This window comes from Myotis brandtii, unplaced genomic scaffold (assembly GCF_000412655.1).
Source record: "Myotis brandtii unplaced genomic scaffold, ASM41265v1 scaffold504, whole genome shotgun sequence".
Classification (NCBI taxonomy): Eukaryota; Metazoa; Chordata; class Mammalia; order Chiroptera; family Vespertilionidae; genus Myotis; species Myotis brandtii.
The window spans coordinates 1,049,676-1,067,200 of NW_005369217.1; the positions used below are offsets into that span (position 1 = coordinate 1,049,676).

The 17,525-nt window shown below is 42.6% G+C and overlaps 1 protein-coding gene across 6 annotated transcripts in view; it reads right to left on the bottom strand.

Moving 5' to 3' along the window:
- The window catches only part of CRACR2A (calcium release activated channel regulator 2A), a 145,425-nt gene that overhangs the window by 81,670 nt on the left and 46,230 nt on the right, over positions 1-17,525 (bottom strand). For 5 of the 6 annotated variants that reach the window (XM_014548360.1, XM_014548359.1, XM_014548362.1 and 2 more), the window contains one exon: positions 5,857-6,107. In XM_014548360.1, the coding sequence (XP_014403846.1) occupies positions 5,857-6,072 (216 nt within the window). In that variant the 5' untranslated portion in view covers positions 6,073-6,107. Of the gene's footprint in view, positions 1-5,856; positions 6,108-9,861; positions 9,912-17,525 lie in introns of those variants that run through there. The other variant, XM_005877004.2, reaches the window with a different exon arrangement.

Consider the following 17,525-nt stretch of genomic DNA (forward strand, 5'->3'; position numbering starts at 1 on the left):
GGCCCGGGGGGGGGGGGGCTGCTCCTCAGAATCTGCAACTCCTGTAAACACTGGCCTCCCTTCATCACCTTTAAGAAACTCTGAATTGCTGCTTCCCTCTCAGCTCTGGCCTCACTTGCTCAGGGAGCTCTGTGGCCCCAGGTTCAGCCAGTACACACAGACTCCCCAAACCCATTCTCATTCACAGGTCTCACCTGGGCTTGTATTTTACATGCTGTAGATGTGATATCTTGGTGAATGTCTGCTCCTTCAGGGGACTCGAAGCTCTGAGAACAGGAACCCCATTCACTTTTCCTCGCTACTGTGACCCCAGGATCCAGCCCCGTGCTGACACACATGGAGTATTTAGATATTTGTTGAATAAATGAGTGACTAAGAGTGATCACAGGGATCCTGAACTCCTATTGACACAACATTGGTCTAGACTCCAGAGCAGCACTACTGTAGGTTCTTATAAACTGCGGAATCCAACCGGGTGCAATCCTGCAGCAGCAGCTCCGAGGCCTCGGGCTCCAGGGCCCGGGAAAACACTGTCTTCTGCTGCACTCAGCCTGACCCCTCTACCTTCCGGGTCACAGCCCATGACATGCCCCGTGAGGCTTGAAGCAAATGTTTGCGCTGCTTTAACCATGTCTCAGGGGACACTCATGAGAGAGAAAATCAGACGAGCTCCATCCTTAGGGCCAGAATGAAAGTCTCCCTCCTTTGGGGGCTTCCACGGCACCCTGCCCAGACCTCTGTCCCAGCACCAGCCAGGTCTTCCCTGGGGTAGAGCTGAGCTTCCAGAACCAAAGGTTTTCAGGGTGAGAACGTGAGGCCCTGGAGGCAGGATCCACCTTTTTCCTGCTTTGTGGTTTGATGTGCTTGGTTTCGGCTGATTCCTTGGTGTAGATAGGGGTTCTCAACCTCTGCACTATTGACATCTTGGAGTGGAGAGTTCTTTGTTGGAGGAGGGGCAGCAGGGGAGAAGCTGTCCTGTTCATTATAGGATATTTAGCAACATCCCTGGACATTACCCAGCAGATGCCAATAGCACCTTCCTCTCCAGTAGTTTCAATCAAAAATGCCTGCAGATATTGCCAAATTTTCTATAAGAGGCAAAATTGCCTTCACTCTCGCACACTGATCACAAACAAAAATAGCACCAGCTAGATACATATGGAAGGTGCCTTCTTCAGCAGAAAAGCCCTCTGTTTATCTCTGAGGAAGGACAGATGACTTGCACTTAAAATCACAGCTTGATGGAGCAGCCACCATGGAAAACAGTATGGCAGTTCCTCAAAAAGCTAAAAATTACTATGTGATCCAGTAATTGTACTTCTGGGCATGTACCCCAAATAATTTAAAGCAGGAACTCAAAGGATATTTATACACCCATGTTCATAGCCCTGTTGTTCAAACTCAGAGACATGAAGCAACCCAAGTGTCCATTGACCGGTGAGCCGAGAAACAAAATGAGCATGTGTGTACATGGTACATTATTCAGCCTTAAAAAGGAAGAATACCCTGACACATGCTACAATGTGCATGAACCTTGAAGACATTTTGCTAAGTGAACTAAGCAGTCACAAACGGGCAAATGCTGTGTAATTCCCCTTAGATGAGGTAGTAAAATTCATAGACAGAAAGTAGAATAGTGGTTACCCGGAACTGGGGGAGGGGAAGGGAGGGGGATTCAGTGTTTAATGGGCACAGATTCTATTTTGCAAGATGAAAAGAGTTCTGGAGACGGATGTTGGTGAAGGCTGTACTGCACAACAAAGTGGACATATTGAACTATCTGTACCACTGAACTATACACTTAATTGTTAAAATGGTAAATTTTATGTGATGTACATTTTACCACAATTTTTAAAAATCACGGTGTGGAGGACACTGGGTCTGGGTTAAGACACAGGGTACAAGTCCCCCTCCCTCCCACCGTGCACCAGAAACACACCAGGTTCGGTCTCAGGGCTCAGTGCCCTCCTGCTCACTTGTTCTCTTCTAATGCTGGGAGGTACTACATAGTTCACAGGGGAGGAAGCATGGCCAGAGGGTGACAAGACATACAAACGCACATTGCTAGTAAGTTGCAGATTCAGAATTAACACTCAGGTCAATTTACCAAAAAAAAAAAAAAAAAAAAAAATTTTAAAAATTTTTTTTTTTTTTTAGTTTTATTCATTTCAAACGGGCCGGATCCGGCCCGTTTGAAATGAATAAAACTAAAAAAAAAAAAAAGACCGTACCCTTTTATGTAATGATGTTTACTTTGAATTTATATTAGTTCACACAAACCCCCCATCCATGCTTTTGTTCCTGCCCTCCGGTCCAGTTGAAGAACCCATTGTGGCCCTCGAGTCAAAAAGTTTGCCCACCCCTGGGTTAGCTGATGCCTGATTTAGGTTAACAAGAAGACTTTTAAAGATTTTTTTTTTTTTTTAGTTTTATTCATTTCAAACGGGCCGGATCCGGCCCGCGGGCCGTAGTTTGCCCACGGTTGAGCTAACCCTTTTTGTAAAGGGCCAGGTAGTACATATTGAGGCTTTGCAGGCCCTCCGGTCTTTGGCACAAACTGCTCAGCTTTGCCTTGGGAGTGAGAGCTTCTGTGGACACTATGTAAATGAGTGAGCACACTGTGTTCAATACAACTTCACTTGCAAGAACAGCTACTGGGCCAGATTCGCTTGGTCTGCCAATTCCTACATGATTCTTAACAGTCTAGCTAAGCCAGGAGTTCCAGACAGTGCTGGGAGGTAGATAACCATTTCACTCCTCTAAAATATCAGGAAAACAGGGTTTTTGAGGCTCTAGGTTTCTTCAGAGAGAACTGCTCCCACCCTGCACGCCACTCCCTCCCCCAGATGCAGGAGTCCCTCCGTGCCCTCTCCAGCTTGGCCTTTCATGTCCCTCTGTCCCTGTGAGACAGGACTGGCTCTCACCCTGGGCCCTTGGCCCTCTAGGGCCCTCGCTTCTCTAGGGGACTGTGCAGACCCCACCCTCAAAAGCAATCTGTACCCCCATTCTGCCTGGAGTGATCCCTTGGAGCCCGGAGAGGTTCCTTGTGGAGGGGAGTGGAGTCTGAGGCGCGATGGGTGGAGCTGAAGACCCTCAACTGCTGCCTAAGCTGTTCCCACAGGTCAGGCTCCACCCTCTCGACCCTGCAGCAGGATGTCCTCACAAGGAGCCCCTGCCCTCAGTGCAGCCACTTCAGTCCCTCCAGGGACCACTAAGGAGAAAGGCTTCTCCTGGCCCCTGCTCCTTCCGGTCTGGGCTCCCTCCTCCTCAGGGCAGGCAGACTGCCTCCTGCTGGGGCTCCGCCCACGGTGGCCATGTCCCCCACCTCTCAGATGACTGGGAAGTCCACCTCACACTCTGCACATGGGCTTTTGCTAATCAGGAGAAAGAACAAGAGCACTGGGGAAGGAGCTTAACTCTCCCATTCATTTTTCAAAAGGACAGCGAGCTCTCTGTGGTTTTGTTCCAACTCTGCCTCTTCACCGGCCTCCTCCAGCCCCTACGTTCTCCATCCCACGTAACCCACAGCCTCTCCTTCCTTGAGAGTCGTTCTCTGTTTTAAAGGGCCTTTCCTAGTGGCTGAATTTTTGTGTGTGAACACTTTAAACTCTTCTCCCTCCGGCTCCCATGAGGCTGTGCTAGGAGCTGATGGTGAGAAGGGTGGTATTGGGCAGGTCCAAGGAGCTGGCCACCAACCAAAAGGGTGATGATGTGGGAGTGACAGGCAGCCGGCAGATATCTGTAGGTTCTGCCCAGGAGAACCACGGGGCACGTGGACTTTACACAGATAGCCCGGGGTCAACTATGAGAGGCGACTGTCCTTCGTTTCTCTCTTTCCAGCATGTCTTTCTCCAGACGTGACCAGTGGAAGCATCAGAGAGATGGTGCTTAGGTGACATGCTTTGTTCTCTCTCTTGATAGCACTCTCTTAGTCTGAAAATATGAAGAATGTTCAATGCTTCATTGTCTACAGTTACACAGAAATTTCAAAAAACTAAGGAGTTGGTAGAAATAAGTGCCATGAATGCACATGCATCTGCTGGCGGATGCCATCCCCCCTCTCCCCCCGCCCCGCCTGGGTCAGGAGTGAGGAATGAGGGAGGAAGGCTAAGGAGGGATATAGCTGAGTTGGTGTCTCTGCACTCGATGTTTCTGACTTCATTCCAAGTCAAACACAAATGATTTCTTTAACGATTTCCACTTGGTAGCTTAGATTCCCCACGCCTCTGCCGCCTTTCACTGAAGAGCGGGTTTCAATGCAGGTTAACTGGGATCTACACAGTGAGGTGCACTGTGCATGTGACCCAGAATGGCCCTCAATAAATGTAAGTTCCCTTTTCCTTGTTTCTAGAAGGGATACGCAGAAGTTAAGGGTGCCATTGGAACTATGACCACCAAGCACCACTGTCAGACCTGTGAATGAAGTTCGCAGACAGGGGTTTGTCACTGGTTTGCACAAAATACATGAAATCCGGCCTTCTACGTGAAGTGAGGCTTTGGGGATGAGTTTCAGTGACAGACATTTATTGGGGGTCAATTACTGAAAGCAATTGAACCCACAAGTCTGATCTCACTGTGGGCTTAGCTGGCTCTATTTCCCAGGTCTTTTCCCCTCAATTTGTGCAACTACTGGATGGTGGAGGGGTGCTGGGAAAAGCCATAATACACCATCCTCTGGGACAGGAGAGAAATACCCGCTCATCTTAGCTTCCACGCCTTGCGGCTCACACAAGTGAGCAGCAATGGGATTGATACTAATGAGGTCTATGTTTCATTGTCCAACTTTAGTATATTCTGAAAACCTAGACATTAAAAAAAAAGAAAACCTGGCCATTGCAGGTCTTGCTTCTAATAGCATAGCTGGGTTTCCTTCCAAAAATGCTCTTGACAGAGCAAGTGGCGACAAGATGTGGAAAAGAGATGCTTCCATAGAGCTCCAGTGGAGCCTGCATTTTATTTACTCGCATCAGGGTGAAATCATGACTGCAGCATAAGAGACTTAAGTGAGACACCAAGAAGAACCAGACCAGGGGTGGGCAAACCATTTCCTAGCTATAAATCAGACATATCCCACTTTTGTATGACCAGTCAACTAAGAATGGCCTTTACATTTTTAAATGGTTGAAAAAATATTAAAAATATATTTGGTGATGCATGAAAATTATTTAAAATTCAAATTTCAGTGTCCATAAATAAAGTTTCATTGGAACAATGCCACTCTCGTTCATTTACATGTTGCCTATGATGGCTCATGCAGAGCTGAGCAGTCAGGACAGAGACCACATTGCCCATAGAGCCTAGAACATATATTCTCTGGCCCTTTACAGACCGTTTGCTGAGCCCCACACTAGCAGATGTGTACATTGAGGATCTGCACTATCTCTCTCTGGAAATGTTTACAGAAGGGGTTAAGTGTGGTTGGGTTTCAGAGAGAGGAACAGACAACGTGAGCTCCAGAAATGCCTTTCTCTGCGAGCTGCCCCGACACACATGGCACCTCCCAGGAAGGACTTCAGCAGAGCTTTGATGTGAAGCAATAAATTGGTGCCTTTTCACCTGTTTCAGAAGGTTCTTCACCGTCTCTGACATACGTCCCTTATAGTGCTATCACCCTCTCCCCAACCCTGGGGAGTTACTGAGTCAGGAAGGGAAATAATCCCCGAGTATGACAGCAAGCAAAGACCAGAAAAATAAGGGAACCCGGAGAGCTTGGACCAATGCCTCCTCCCAGGGCAGAGTTTATGGCCTCTTTTCAGTTAAGGATGGTGCCTCCAAGGGGGCAAGTTGTAACCTGAGACAGGGAGACCCAGGCCATTTGGCTTTCCAGGTGGACAGGCCCGGCCTCGCCCCTCTTACCTGCATATCCCTCCTGGCGATAAAGCCCTTGCCCTCGGCATCACAGGTCTGGAAGAATTCCTGTGCCTTCCTCAGCATGGCTACCTCTGCCAGCACCATCTCCTGTGTCTCCATACACTCCAGGCTGTCCAGGGGGCCCAGGCAGGCCCCATTCCCCTTCGGTCCATGGGCAGGTCTCTGGGGCCTAGAAACCACTTTCTGGTCAGGGGTAGCCATCCAGGTTTATCAATTTCTCCAAGTCTCTTCAGACCCTGAGAATAGAAGATGAGAGAGAGGTGGGTGTGGTGGGGATGAAGTGAGGCTGAGAAAGAATGAAGGGGATGAGAGAGAAGCACAGAACTGCTTACCAATGTGCCCAGCATCTCTTAGCAACCACCTCTTAATTAGCAGAAGCTCGGACAAGGGAAAGTGTGCCATGATCACTAATTGATCAGCCAGCCCATCAAAGAGAAAAGAGAAGAGCAGGTAAAGAAAACAGACACTTCCAGATTGAAAGAAAATGGGTAGAGGAAGCCTGAAAATAATTTCTCCCAATTTAAACAAACAACAAAACAGATTCTGATAGACCAGATTCTGAATGTTTACTTGTAGGCAGGCACCAGGCAATGGTCTCTCTCTATACATCATCATTTTTTTCTCTCATCTCTCTGAAATAGATCTTATCATCTCTATTTTATTGAGGCTCAGAGAGGTTGAGTGACTCGCCAAGGCCACACAGCAGTTTGTACAAATTTGTGATTTAAATGCAAGGTCATCTAACTTGTATTTGCTATTAATCCCACACTGTCCTGACTCCTCCTGAGCCAATGTTGCAGGGCTCCCCTCACTCAGATGCACTCTCTCCTATATCACTCACAACCAACAAGTTCTTGGTGAGCGCTTAGGCTCTGCCACAGACCCATGGAGGCCATGATGGCTGGATGAGAAAGTGCACCCTGTCCTCAAGGAGCTTCCTGTTGTACTGGACTTCCCAGGCCTGGTTTCTGGGATTTGTGATTCTGTCTTCAGCCAATGTAGAATCACAAATCACAGACCTCAGTCAGGTGTGTGTGTGTTGTGTTGTGTGTGTGTGTGTGTGCTTTTGTTAATCCTCACCCAAGGGTAGTTTTCATTGATTTTTAGAGAAAGTGGAAGGGAGGCGGCGAGACAGAGAGAGAAACATCAATGTGAGAGAGACACATCGATTGATTACCATCCAGGTTTGTCAATCCAGGGCCAGGGATCAAGCCTGCAACCTAGGTACATGCCCTTGACCAGAATCAAACCCAGGACACTTCAGACCGCAGGCTGATACTCTATCCACTGAGCCAAACCGGCTGGGGCTCAATGAGGTTCTTAAAGCCTCTCAAGGAGTTTTTTCCAGAAGGTTCAGTGCAATGTGATGTCATAGAAGAAGGCACAAAACCTGGCTTCCAGTCTGGACTGCACTGCGACTTACGAGACCTTGAACAAGTCACCTGTCTGGGCCTCAGTTTCCCCATCTGTACAATTAGAAGACCGGGCCTGCTTGTCTTTAAAGGACTTTCTCGCTCTAACAGTCTGGAAGTCTGACATTTCAATATAATTAAATGTTTTTAATGAAAAATTGGGTTAATATGATAAAAGAAAATAGCAATATCCTTGGATTTTTCCATCCGAACTTTCGAGAAGTAGACTAGGTCTAAATTTCAAATGTATGACAATATTTGAATTTAAAAATATAGCTATGCACTGTAATGCATTTGATGGGAAAATAGAGAAAGTGAAGTCCTAAACCACATTTCCTATGACCACAGTCAGAATAAAGGCAGAAAATTACTGTATCACCAGGTGGGTTTCTCTGACTATTAGAGTCTGGGCCTGTGGCTTAGCTACACCATGACTCCAAAGTCATCTATTATTTCAGTCAACACCTTCCATCTGTGAGATTTGTCCAGAGACATGGGCCTGGAGCTGGATGACCGCCTCGGCCCCAGGAACAGAGTCCGTGGAACAGAGCCGGGACAAGGCAGAGCAGGCTCTCCTTCTCTCTGTGCTCGGGTTGAGCAAGGAACTCCCACCCTCACACCTCTGACCAGACCCTCACTTGGGAAATGGTCTTTCCTTCATCCCTACATGTGCGCGTGGGCTGTCACCTGATCAGAGGCAGATTTCACATTTTTATTCTGTCTTTCCCAGGGGGAACTGCCTTGCACGTAAGTCCCAAGAGAGCAGGGCTGTGTCTGCAAGGCTTATTTATGTGCACTGCCTGGTACATCTGCGTGCAATGCTGAGCTCAGGGAGGGCTTTTGGATAATGATAGTGGTGCTATCTGAGCTTCTGTAAATACACAGCATGAGCAGAGCAGCTGCGGTCTTCCTGATGTCTGCAAGGTCTCATCCCCACCTGCTGTCCCAGACACTAGGCTAATAAAACCTGTCATTCCCAGGCCCCTAACCTATTTCATCCTATTGAAACCTGACATCCTTCCATAAGGTACATAGGATTAGGATTCCTGTCAAACAGATGAGGAAACTGACTCTGGGATAGGTTTAGTAACTCAGATCAAGGTCTAGTATAGTTAGAGCCTCATGTACTTACTGTATCACATTGCCTTCCTATCATAGGTCCCAGCTGTGGGCCTGCTCATCACAGTCTACACATCCCCAACTGATAACAACCTAAGTCACCTCCCAGAGGCATGCTGATCATTTTAACATTATTCATTCATTCATTCATTCATTCATTCATATCTATTGATTACCACATAGCAGGCTCTGAGCTAACATTGAGAAATGGAAACATGAATAAAACATGGTCTCCAACCTTAATGAGTAAGTGTCTGTGGGATTTTAGTCATGGTGACTGGCCGTGAAGGAAGGTATTTTGGATTGGGTCCCTCCTTCATACCCTTCAAAACAGACTATCTAGCAATCATCTACTACTGACCCACTGTGTGACTTAAGTGAGTCCCTGAACCACCCTGGGCATAGAAATTAGTAAAGATGATCTCTCAGTTCCAGGTCTGACTTTCTCTGGGTCTCTGCCTTCCCTGGCCCATGTCATAGGTGATGCATGGTATAAAAGAGCTTATGTAATATTTCTAAGGAAGCCAGCTATGAAAACGGGAAGGTAGGTACCTTGTCTTATTTGATTTTAACCCCAGATCCTAGCCCTGAATATGGCATAGAGTAGGTGCTCATTGCTTGTTTGCAGAAGACCAATCTTGCTAAATTCTTTGCAAGGCCTGAAAACATTCGTATTTCAGTCAGGTAGCTCTATATCCAGGATTCTTAAGTCTCATAAAGAGTAAGTCCAGACTTCTGTTTCCAGAAAAGATGGAGTAACAGAAACTGTATTCAACCTTCCAGTTGAAATAATAAAAAATCCAGACAAAATATATATTTATAATGGTCTTCATGATGCTGGATATTAGGCAATGAAAGACAGTGCTGAGACTAGGGTAAATTGAGTGAGGCCCTAAAGTGCAAAATTGAAAGAGGCATTTACTCTCAGTTGCTAGCCCTGTATTTGCACAACTCTGTATCTTCTTAAGACTGAGGTAAAAAATTTAAAGGGGATCCAAAATGTAAAGAGGAATCCACTTTCAAACTATGTATCCAAGAGTGTTTATCATCTAAAATTTTCACTGTAGGGGCTGTACTCACCTCACACTAAGCCAAGCCCTGCTCTTGAGAGGTGGAAAACAAACAATATAAGTCCCATTGTTGCCTAAAGAGTTTCTCTGTCATGGCACAAGAAGGGGTAACCCAGGCAGAGCCTGGAAACTCCCTAAGTTGAGAAAACCCAACTATATGCTGCCTAAAAGAAATACACTTTAAACATAAAGACACAAATAAGTTAAAAGTTAAAAGTTGGAAAAATATATATACCATGTTAACACTAGTCAAGAGAAAGCTGAATATTAATTAATAGGCAGACAATGTAGATTCTAGAACAAAGAATATTAATGAAGATAAAGTCATTTCATAATGATAAAGAAGTCAATTCATCAAAAGAAAGTAACAGTCCTAAACATTTATGTACCTGATAACTGAATTTTAAGGTGATGAAGTAAAAACTGATTGATAGAACTGCAAGGAGAAAGACACAAATCCACAATTATATTCAAATATTTCAATGCCCCTATATCAATAATTAATAAAACAAGTAGGCAGAAATCTGTTAAAAACACAGAAGATTTAATTAAACAACACTGTCGACTAATTGACATTTATAGAACACTCCACTTAACAACAGCTGAATATACTTTCATTTCAAGTGCACATGGAATATTCTGGTCCATAAAACAAGTTTCAATAAATTTAAAAGGATTCAAGTCATAAAAGTATGTGCTCTGATTTTAGTGGAATTACATTAGAACCAATAATAGAAAGACTTCTGGGAAATCCTCAAATATGTGGAAACTATGAACCTCACTTCTGAATTAACCCATGGGTCAAAGAAGAAATGAAAAGGAAAATTAAAAAGTATTTTGAGCTAAATGAACATGAAAGCACAATACTTTATATCAAAATTTGTAGGATATTGCTAAAGCAGTACTCAAGAAAAAAATTTTATAGCACTAAACACATGCATGCATATAAGCATAACTAATGGACATAAGACATTTTTATAGCACTAAACACATATATAAGAAAAAAGCAAAAGGCTTCAAATCAATTACCTCAGCTTCTATCCTAAGAAACTAGAGAAAGAAGAGCAAATTAAACCCAAAATAAGGGGAAAAATAATAAAGATCAGAGCAGAAATCAATAAAATAGAAAGCAATAAAGAAAAACAAAGAAAACTTAAACTAAAATCTGGTTCTTTAAAAGCAGTAAAGAGAGAAGACCCAAATTACAATATCAGAAATTTGAAAGATAAAAGCATTACAAATTTTACAGACATTGAAAGGCTAATAAAGGAATATTATGAACAGCTTTATAACAATAAACTTGACAATTTAGAGGAAATGGACAAATTCCTTGAACAACATTAGATATCAAAAAAGAAATAGATGATAGCCATTCTCTCAGGAATGAGGTGATACCTCATTGTTTTAATTTGCATCTCTCTGATGACTAGTGACTTTGAGCATTTTTTCATATGGCTGTTGGTCATCAGTGTGCCTATTTAGGTCCTTTGCCCATTTTTAAATTGGATTGTTTATCTTCCTTTTGTTAAGTTGTATGAGTTCCTTATGTATTTTAGAAATTAACTCCTTATGAGATGAAACATTGGCAAATACATTCTCCCACACAGTGGGCTCCCTTTTCATTTTGTTGATGGTTTCTTTTGCTGTGCAGAAGTTTTTTATTTTGATGAAGTCCCATGTTTTTATTTTCTCTTTAATTTCCCTTGCTCTAGGAGATGTATTGGCAAACATATTGCTGCAAGAGATGTCTGAGATTATGCTGCCTATGGTTTCTTCCAAGATTTTTATGGAAGAAGATTTTCACATCTTACATTTAAGTTCTTTATCCATTTTGAATTTATTCTTGTGTATAGTATAAGTGGGTGGTCTAGTTTCTTTCTTTCTTTTTTTTTTATTTGCATGTACCTGTCCAATTTTCTCAACACCATTTATTGAAGAGACTATTTTTACTCCATTGTATTTTCTTGCTTCTTTTGTCAAATATTAATTGAGCAAAGTGGGTTAGGTCAATTTCTGGGTCCTCTGTTCTGTTCCATTGCTTTTCTTTTTTTGCATGTACCTGTCCAATTTTCTCAACACCATTTATTGAAGAGACTATTTTTACTCCATTGTATTTTCTTGCTTCTTTTGTCAAATATTAATTGAGCAAAGTGGGTTAGGTCAATTTCTGGGTCCTCTGTTCTGTTCCATTGATCTACATACCTGTTCTTGTGCCAGTATCAGGCTGTTCTGAGTACAGTGACTTTGTAGTATAACTTTGACATCTGGTATTGTGATCCCTCCAACTTGGTTCTTTCTCAAGATTGCTGTGGCTATTTGGTGACAATGAGGTATCATCTCACACCTGTCAGAATGGCTATCATCAACAAATCAACAAATGACAAGTATTGGCAAGGATATGGAGCAAAGGAAGCCCTAGTACACTGTTGGTAGGAATGCCGACTGGTGCAACCACTATTGAAAACAATTATGGAGTTTCCTCAAAAAAATAAAAATGAAACTGCCATTTGACCCAGTAATCCCACTTCTAGGAATATATCCTAAGAAACTTGAACACCCGTCAGAAAGAATATATGTACCCCTATGTTCATAGCATCGTTATCTACAATAGCTAAGATCTGGAAATAGCCCAAGTAACCATCAGTAGATGAGTGGATAAAAAAACTGTGGTACATTTATATCATGGAATATTATGCAGATGTCAAAAAGAAGGATCTCTTACCCCTTGGGACAGCATGGAGGGACATGGAGAGTATTATGCTTAGTGAAATAAGTCAGTCAGAGAAAGATAAGTACCACATGATCTCACTCATTTGTGGAATCTCATGAATAAGAAGATCCAGAAACAGAAGCATGGAAATGACTGACAAAACTCAGAAGGAAGGTGGGGGTGGGAAGAGATTAATTGGGGAACTTATATGCATATATATTGGGGTGAATGCCTGAGAGGGAGGGATGCAAGTTAGAGGGGTCAATAGGGGAAAAAAGAGGGACATCTATAATACTATCAACATCTATCAACAATAAAGATAAATTAAAAATAAATAAATAAAAGATGAAGAGAAAAAAGAAATAGATAACATGAATAAAAGAAATAGATAACATGAATAAACTATATCTACTTTAAAAATTAACCTGACAGTTAAAAATCTTTCTACAAAAAGCTGAGAGGCCCAGATGGCTACAATGATGAATTCTACCAAATATTAAAAGAAAAACGAATACCAATTCTATGCAAGCTCTTTCAAAAAATTGAAGAAGATAAAATAGTTCCTAACATATTCTATGAGGCCAAGATTATCCTGATACCAAAACTGGACAAAGACATTACTAGCAAAGAAAAATACAGGCCAATATCCCTCGTGAATATAGATGTAAAAATTCTTTAGAAAATGTTAAAAGATTGAAACCAACACCATATATAAAACAAATAATACATCCTGATCAAGGGTAGTTTTATCCAAGTAATGCAAGAATGGTTTAACATTTGAAAATCAATAACATCATTCACCAAATTAACAACTTAAAAAAGACAAACATTATGATCATCTCAATAGATGCAGAAAAAGCTTTTGACAAAACCCAACAGCCACTCTGGGTGAAAGCTCTCAGAAAACAAGGAATGTAAAGGAGGATTGTCCAACCTGAAAAGGATCACCTATCAAAAAACCAACAGCAAACATCATACTTCATCATGAAAAACCAAATACTTTCCTCTATGATCAAGAAAAGGATAAGAATGTCTGCTCTTACCACTTTCTATTCAACATTGTGTTGGAGAGTCTAGCCTCCAAGGCAAGGATAGGGCAAGAAAAACCCCCAAAAGATCTAGATTGGAAAGGAAGAAGTAAATTGTTTTTATTCCTAGATATTAATGTTTATGTGGAAAATCTGATAAAGTCCACAAAAAGTTACTGGAACTAATCTGTGACTTTGACAAATTCAAAGGATACAAGTGCTCTATATAAAAATCAATTATATTTCTGTAATAAAAAGTTGAAATGAAAATATCACTTACAATAGCATAAAAATATGAATACTTAGAGATATATATGACAAAATGTGTAATACCTATTCACTGAAAGCTACAAAATATTGATAAGAGAAATTAAAGAAAACAGAAGTAAATGGAGATACATGCATGTCCACGAATTGGAAGACTCCATACTAAGATGCCATTTCTCCCTAAATTCAGGTATAGATTCATTTCAATCCCAATCAAAATCCCAGCAGGGATAGAGATTGACAAGCCACTCTAAAATTTGTATGGAAATACAAATAAAGATAAATTTAGAATAGCCAAAATAGTTTTGAAAAATAACAAAACTGGAAGACTAACACTGCTTGATTTCAAGACATGAATCTATAGTAATCAAGGTAGTGTGGAATCAGCATCAAGACAGATAAATAGATACATGGCATAGAATACAGAATAGAGAATCCAAAAACAGATTTGACAAACATGCAAAGTCAATCCAGCAGAGAAAGCATAATCTTTTCAGTAAATGGTACTAGAATAATTGGATATCTATTTGCAAAAGAATTTCAATTTGTACATTATGTCACATATAAAAATTGACTCAAAATGGATCACAGACCTAAATGTAAAATCAAAATATATAAAACTTCAAGAACATCTTTGTGACACCAATAATTCGAATTTTATTAAAATTTTAAATTTCTGCTCTTTAAAAGATGCCATTTAAGCTACAGACTGGGAGACAACATTTGCAAAGCACATATCTGATAGAGTATTTTGATTCAGTTTATATAAAGAACTCTCAAAACTCATAAGAAGATAAACAACTCAATTTTTAAAATGGGCAGAACATTTGAACAGGCACTTGATATATAGATATCAAATAACTACATGAAAATGTTCAACATTATTAGTCATAAGGGAAATACAACTTAAACTGCAACAAAATACCACCACACTTATTGGAATAGCTAAAAGGAAAAAGATTGACCATACCAAGTCTTGGCAAGGATGTGGCACAATTGGGTGGCACTCTCTTACACTGCAGGGCAGAATGTAGAATGGTACCATCCCTTTGGAAAACATTTATCAGTTTCATTAAGAAGTCAAACAAACTTCTACCCAATGATCCAGTCACCCCACTTCTAAATATTTTATCCAAGAGAATCAAAGCATATGTCCGTACAAAGACTTGCACATGAATGTTTATAAAAGCTTTAGCTATAGTAACCAAAACAACAGAAATGCTCACCAGCAGAGTGGGAAACAAATTGTGTTGTTTTGCATACAATGGAATGCTACTCCCAGGAAAGGGAAGGCACTATTGATTGACCCAAGCAACAAAATAATCATGTGAATGAATGAAGCCAGACAAAAAAGAGTACTAGTACTGGTACATACTATTTGATTTAATGTATATAAAATTATAAAAAAATGAAGACAATCTATAGTGACAGAAAAGAGATAAGGAAGGAGAAGGGTGAATAAGAGGGATTGCAAATGAATTAAGAGGAAACTTTTTTGGGGGGGTGTGAATATATTCGCAATCTTAATTGTGGGAGATATGTACATATATATATACATATACACATATATACAAATATATATCAAAATTTATCAAATTATATACTTTAAATATGTGCAGTTTGTGCATGTCAATAGCTCAATAAATGTATTTAAAAAGAATACCATAGGTCTAGGCCAGAACCTTCTTATGTCCTCCAGGACTTGCAAATCCAGCCCTGCCTATTGTACTTCATCTCAGGAGCTTGATTCCTCCTCTTACATTCAATCTAACAAGCAGGAAACGGCTGAAAATTAAGTAATTTCCCTGTGAAAACTCTCAGTCCCTCCTCTGAAAAAAGGGGAGCAGGCAGAGCCCCTCCTGAAGCCCATTCCATGGTGAGTTCAGCCCCCTTCCTCTTACTCCTTGGCTGGTCTTGGCCTGCAATCTTTGCACAGCACCTGTGGGTCTTCCAAAGGGAATGGAAGACAAAACAACAGAAGCGATCTCCTTTCAACTCAAAAAAAAGTGGAAGCTCAGTGATACGCTCTGTGGTCTCCCATTTGGATGGAGCCCAGGATGTCCTGACTCAGAGCTGGAGACAGCTTTCTGTTTCAAAGAGTTGTCAGAGCAGCAGACAGCATTTCTACAAAAGGGAAGTGGTGGGGTGTGGTCCAAGGCCAAGGGAAAGGGCCATCACCTTCACGACGAGGACAGAGAAACTGCTTTTATGAAAATTGAATTTATTGGGGTGACAGTGGTTAATAAAATGATACAGGTTTCAGGAGTACAATTCTATAATACATCATCCATATACTGTATCATGTCTTTCCCACCCCAAGTCATGTCTCTTTCCATCACCACTTATCCCTCCTTTATCCTCTCCTGCTTCCCCCACCCCTTATATGATTTCACTTACATGTGGAATCTAATGAACAAAAGAAACTAACAAACAAAATAGAAACAGACTCAGAGCTATCAAAGGGGAAGCGAGGCTGGGTGAAAAAGGTGAAAGGATTAAGAAAAACAAACAAACCTACAAACAGACAACAGTATGGTCAGAGAAACTACTGTTTATCTGCCTGTCCCTCAGAGCAGACCACTCTTCTCCCCACCAGAATGAGTCCATAAAAGCCTTTGAACACAGATGGAAGTTATCTAGCCCTCAACCATTTCCAGGAACATTTCCCAGACTTCCAAAGTAATTCTAAGATCAAGCCTAAGCCCTTCCTAAGGTTTCTAAGCTAATTTCCCCCTCACTCTGGGCTCAGCAGAGATGGGGAACAGCTGGTAGCTCCCTCCATGCCACATCCCTTGCAAACTTGAAAGCGGCTACTAATCCACCCTGATCTCCCTTGCATCTCTCCTGCAGCACAGTTAGGAATCAGAAGCCTCACAGCATCTTCGGGATCCATCAGATCTCCTTGATTACCCAGCTCCCGCGGAGGGATGCTCCCTAGGCAGCAGCAGCCCAAGTCTCCACCATTAGCTCTGAGTTGGCTGTCACACGAAGGCAGAGACAGGTGAGTCTTGTCAAAATGCAGAGGGGGCAGGAGGGTTGCTGCTGGAAGGGTGCCAAAGGCAGCTCCAGTAAGAATGGGTGTGAGATACAAAGAATGGTGCCTGGTGGGCCACAGAGTGGTAAGGTCACCCTCTCAAAGGCGCTTTCATACACTTGCCCCTTGGTATGGGCTGGTGGGACACATGGCCCTCCTGGTGGCCTGTGGTGGGTGACATTATACCACCAAGTCCCATGCAGCCGGGGCAGCCAATGGGAGATTGATGGGCCTCTTCATTGTATCCCTCATATAATATTTTGTTTTGTTTTGTTGCTTTTTGTTTATTGGTTTGTTAGGTTAGAATTTGATCTGGGGTGTAGGGTTTGAGTTCTACAGAAATAAGAATAGTAACAAGAGCTCACACTCCTAAGGTACCATCCCACCCTCATGTCACAGGTGAGGAAAGAGGCTCAGGGAGCTGAAGAAACCTGTTTGTGGCCACATGGCTGGTGCCCCAGGTGGTCTGGCATCTGGCCTTGGAGTCTGTTCTTATCCCCCAGTAAGAGGCCTATCGGAGAAGGGGTGGGATTTGCCCAAAGCCCCCCCTCCCCCACCACGTGTCAAAGAAGCACATGGCAGTCTCATAGGGAGCAGGGAAGGTCTGGTTTCCAGACTGGCCTGGCTCCTGTGCTGACACTTGAGCAGTGGAGGGGGAGAGGAGAGTTGGGAGGGGGGGTTGGAAGGGGTGGAGAGAGGAGCCCCCTAAAGAAGCAGCTTGGCCACTCTGCCCTCACTGGGAAGATCCTCACACCTGCCTCTCTGCCTTGGTCCCAGCAGAGGGTCCACCCAGAGCCATGGGGACGGGGAGGGGCAAGGGCATGAACAGCAGCCAGGCCACCTGTGGAACCTGGAGGTTTGGTTAAAGCACTTTCCCCCCACGTACTAAGATGGATTTAAAACATACCATTGGGGGGGGGGGTGCAATTCAACCCTTAGCAGGTAATGTCACAGAATACCTTGAGACAAAGATTTCAGTCAAAGTGGTTTGTCTGGGAAGAGGAAAGGGGAGGT